Source organism: Mastomys coucha, unplaced genomic scaffold (genome assembly GCF_008632895.1).
Source record: "Mastomys coucha isolate ucsf_1 unplaced genomic scaffold, UCSF_Mcou_1 pScaffold21, whole genome shotgun sequence".
NCBI lineage: Eukaryota > Metazoa > Chordata > Mammalia > Rodentia > Muridae > Mastomys > Mastomys coucha.
Genome location: NW_022196904.1, coordinates 132,697,523 through 132,702,440, shown reverse-complemented (window position 1 = coordinate 132,702,440; position 4,918 = coordinate 132,697,523). Strand labels below are relative to the sequence as shown.

Genomic DNA, 4,918 nt, shown 5'->3' with positions numbered 1-4,918 from the left:
GAGGGGCTGCGAATGGGCCTTCCCGCACATGCCACCGTTGCCCGGGCGACGGCCCTCTCATGGAGAGGTCTGCTGGGCCATTGTCCAGGGCCTGCAGGACGTGTCACACACCAGATGGTCGTGTGCTGTCTAGGTCACTTATAGGGGGACAGAGTGAAGGAATGTGGCCAGCTCGGCAGGCCGGGGCACCATCTGTTCCTTCAGACCGTGGGCATCGGGCGGGCATTGAGCGTCCGGCCTGCCAGGCCCAGCCTTCTCCCCGGCTTTAATTAGGTAATTCCATAATTGGGCTTTATTTCAGGTAAATTGCATTTCACACCCGAGAGGGCTGCAATGGTCCTTGCGGGAGAACAGCACTTGGCCACTCTACACAGTCCCTAGCATAGCACTGAGGCCGGCAGGGTGCAGGGACTGTGTCTTGCCCAGATGGATGGCCCTCAGCTCCCAGTGGGCTGTAGCCTGCCTGGGCAATACTGAGGGCCCTGGCTACAGCCAGCCACAGCCTGGGGCTTCCACAAATATTTACCCAACAAGGAAACAACAGCTTCTGCCTTCCAGCAATTGTTGCTACAGAATCCCCCTTGAGGGGGGTTGAGGCTGGGAAGCCTGAGGCCTCAGCTGCCTTCCACCCTTCCCTCCAAAAGCTCACCAGTGCTTGTTAGACCAGACACCAAGACCTTGTGGTGGGAGTGGCTATCTATGAAGTTCAGATAAGAGAGGCTTGGGGGCTTTCCCCTCCTATAGGGGCCTCCAGCTCCACCCCCACACTTGGTTCTTTGATTCTACTGATTGCTACCTGCTACTTCCAAAGACCAGGGTACCTCCATCCTTCAAATCCCTGATGGCCAGGCATATGGGGTGGGCCATGGAAGGAGGACAGAATGGGATCAGTAGAGACACTGGACATTGGCTGGGGAAATCCCTGCTCACAGGGCACTGCTTCCATTCGCAGTAGATGGATCACAAAGAGTGACAGCCACAAAGCCAGGTGAGTAGGGCAGTACTCACTTAGAATAGGCCTCCAGCCTAGAAGACTGACTGGACAGAGGAACATTATAATCCCAGCAGGGAAACTGAGGCTTTGAAGGGCACCCAGGTATCCCAGCAGTTCTTTGTATATCTCTATTTCAGAAATGGAAGTCTTAGGGCCTTGGGAGCTGGTCCTGGAAAAGATGTATTCTTGAATGGTCTCCTGGGTCACCAGTGAGAGCCATCTTGGCTGGGAAGGACAGATGAGAGTCCCTGGCACATGTCTGAGGGTGACTTCCTGGGAATATGTCAGTGTGTTCCAGCTAAGTCAGATCCTGACTCAAGTTTAGGTATTCCTAGGGCTCAGGGTCCTCTGGGAATCAGGAGGTAACTACATCCTGATCACACTGAGTAGACAGGGATACTTGGAATGGAAGCCCCAGGGATACTCCAAGCCTAGACTGACTCAACCTTTGACACGTATCATGGTTCCTGTGAGTCTGTGAGCCTGAGCCTTGTCTGCATGGACCAACTAATCGTGCTCACTCCCTAGCCACTTGAGCACCTGGGTCCCAGGGAATTGCAGGGTCCTGTCCACAAAAAGATTGAGGCTGTCTGTGGGGATCAGCAGGGGACAGGAAGGTAGAGTAGGGTGGAAGATGAGTGCTAGGTTAATCTAAAGATCCCCCAGACACTCTCAGAAGTAACCATTGTGCCAAGACCAACCTGGGATGTCCGAACTTTATTTGGAAAAGCCTCTCAATCAAGATCATGCTATGAAATTCATTAAAACACAAGAGTCTGAATCACCAGAAATTATCTTGATTTCTGTGAGGTGTGATGCCCAAGGAACCAATCCTGGGAAAAATGGTGATACCCCTAACCTTGCTGTGGTTCAGCTGCTGGCTGAGGGTTGTGGCATGAAGAGGCTGGAGTCTGAGCATCGGTCCGGCACCTCTGACCAGCAAGAAGGAGGCAGGCTGCCCACGCGGGGCTCATAGGGCTTGAGGGCCCTGTTCTTCACTCTAGTTGTCAGTCCATACCTGGCTAGGGTGGACAGTAGACACTCCCCTGCTTGGGATATTATCCTTTGGAGAAAGCTGGAAATCCCTCAAGTATCTTGATGTGGTCAACATCACTAGAGAGTGAAGGAGTCAGGCTCTGGCCTGCTGAGCCCCGACTGAGCTATATAGCCTGTAGTTAGTGTGGGCTGGGCCTGCCCTGCCAGGCCTACCTGTTCCCTGCTGGCCTCTGGATTCAGGGCTGAGGGTGGAAAGCCCAGATTCTTCCAGATTCTTCCTGTTGCCCTTTAAGGAAGCCACTTGGCATCACCTGGATGGGCTTCCCTCTACCTGAGTTGTATCCTGCTTTACACATATACTCCCTATCCCTATGTCCCAAGCCATCAGGAGAGCAGCATCACTATCTTCATAGAGGCCTGAGAGGAACCTCATGCCCAGATAAGTTCTAGTTCCCCCTGGCTGGGCATAGAGGTGTTGGTGAGCTCCAGACTCAGGCCAGTGGCTTGACCCATGGGTTTTGCGGCCTTAGGGAGCTAGGCTGTCATATCAGGCCTTCAAGGGGGTAAGAACCAGGTGGGTGCCCCTGTTGATGAGGGAGGTGGGGTAGACCTGTGGGGGGGGTTACCCTGGACCTCCCTTCTGAGCTCCTTCAGGAGCCTGCATCAGGGCCTGTCTGGGGTACAGTCAGCTGTTCGTAGGTGGGCAGGCTGTTGCTGGGCAGGAAGAGTTCAGGGTTGATGGATCCACCATCATCGCTGGCTACAACTTGTGACCTGCTATTGCAGGTTGGACCACCTTGTTGCAGGGACAGCAGCTGGTGGAGCATGTCTGTGATGATCACTAGTCTCTGGTCCAGTTGTGTCACCTGTAGGGACAGAAACAGAAATGAACCTGGTGCTAGGGACAGCCTAGTGCATGCCACCTTAGGACCTGGGCATACAAAGCCTGAAAAAGAGTATGCCACATGTCCTTACAGCTGTTGGTTGAATTGATATGTGTACCATGCCCTTGGTTATCCTCATGTGTGTCTCTACTACTGGGGCACAGGGGGTGCAGTACAGTATTGAGTTCTTGTGTGTGTCCATACATGCATAAACCTAGGGGTGCTTACCAGTTATCTCTTGTTTCTAGGTAGACCTAGAGGCTGGGAGTCACCTCTTAGCCCCTTCCTAGGCCTTTTGGTCTTTGAGACTCTGGACAAGCCTTCTGGAGCTTCTAGAACAGTCTCTGGCTTCCCGTGGCCAAGTGGTGGTGGTTGGTGGCATAATGAGTGGGACCTCAGAGGCCCAAGCTGTTTGCTCAGCTTGGATAGGTTTGGAGCCTTACATAGCTGGGGCTGGGCCACAGGGATGCCTTTGTGGGAGGGGCTGGCACCTGGGGAGAGGGATTGGGACAGCTCAGGGTTGAGTAGGCAGAGGTTGGGTGGGTCATGAAACAATGCCCACCCTCAAAGGTAACTCAAAGGTACTAATTTAGGACAGTACCACCTTCCTAGGTCTCCATGGGTCAGGGCAGTAACTGAGTGGATTTCTTGTCTGTGTGGTCCTTACTCCATGCTTGTAAAGGGCTTGTTTTGCTCCAAGCACTAGGTGGGTAGCTAAGAAACTGGAGGGGAGATAGAGGCAGGGCAGAACCTGGGATAAACAGTGAAGAGTAGGCACCTGACAGAGGCCACACTTGCTGTGCTTGTAGGAGACAATGAAGACCCATTGGAGAACTCCTTAGAAAGAAGGAGCCATTGTGCTGGGCCCAGCCCTGGGGGCCTAGAATGCTCAGCTACTTCCTCTGCTCTTCTAGAAGAGAACACCTACTGTCTAGGGAGGTCAGGAAGCAGGGGCTGTTTCAGGGGCAGTTGGAGGACTTGTGTGTTGAGCGTACAGGGACCTACCTAGCATAAGCAATAGAGCAGGGATTGGGAGAGAGAGGACCTCAGCTGCTGAGCACCTGGGGTGGTTCCTCTAGCATGCTCTATCAGTAAATTGGGGGTTTCCCTCATGTCCACATTGGGACGTGGAGTAAAGGGAACACCCATGATGCAGGGATGGAGCCAGAGGTCCTGACAGATGGCGTCATATGGTCAGACCTGCAAAGTTGCTTTAGGGAAAACCATGATGACTCATCCAACTGCTGACTGCTGGCCTTGAAATCTGGGTGACTTGGGACCTGAGGACAAGAGGCAGGCAGGGACTGGATTCCATCTTCCTGGATAAGTGTGTGTCATGAGTGAAGTCTGTGTCCCAGGCAGCCTTCTGAGGCTCTCTGTACTGGCTTCTCGGTCCTAATACTTGTTTGTAGTCTGAAAGGGCTGGATAGGATTATCCAGACTGGAGGGCTCACATGGGGAAACTAAGACCAGTGGGTGGAAGCTGAGGTTAGGTTGTTCTTGGCAGGTGAAGCCAGGGTTCATGACCTGTCCAAGGCCGCTGTGAGCCCTGTACCAAAGAAGGGTTATCTGAGGCTAGTCTTGGTCTATCTTCATGCAGATTTAAACGCACAGCTAATCTGAGCAGGCAGAGGAAAAGCGCCAGTTGGCTCATGGAGATGTATGGCTTCATGAATGTTTACTAACCCACAATTGAACACCTGTGGACACATCACATTTGCTAGTGGGCAGAGTCCTTAAGGAGAGTTCTAGGGGTGGGGGCCGGGGTGGGGCTGTTTGAAACCTCCTATGGGACAGCTATCACGGGGCCCATCAAGCCTGTGTGTGCTAATCAAGGGTGTCCCTGAAGCTTCCCTGGACAGTTCCCAAACTCACAATGATCCCATGGATGCTGCTTGTGTCAACTGGGGTTTTGAGGAGCCTATGTGGATTCAAAGGTATTCTATTGGCCAAGCTGCTAGGGGCAGAATATGGGCTAGAGGCTTTTCTTTTCTTTTTTCTTTTCTTTTCTTTCTTTCTTTCTTTTTTTTTTTTTTGGAGACAG

The 4,918-nt window shown here is 52.7% G+C and overlaps 1 protein-coding gene across 1 annotated transcript in view; it reads right to left on the bottom strand.

Annotated features, from left to right (window-relative positions):
* Window positions 1-1,692: 1,692 nt before the first annotated feature.
* The window catches only part of Kcnq1 (potassium voltage-gated channel subfamily Q member 1), a 330,062-nt gene continuing 326,836 nt past the window's right edge, over window positions 1,693-4,918 (bottom strand). Inside the window, exon 16 of the mRNA XM_031388970.1 lies at window positions 1,693-2,856. Coding sequence (XP_031244830.1) covers window positions 2,641-2,856 — 216 coding nt within the window. The 3' untranslated portion in view covers window positions 1,693-2,640. The remainder of the gene's footprint in view (window positions 2,857-4,918) is intronic.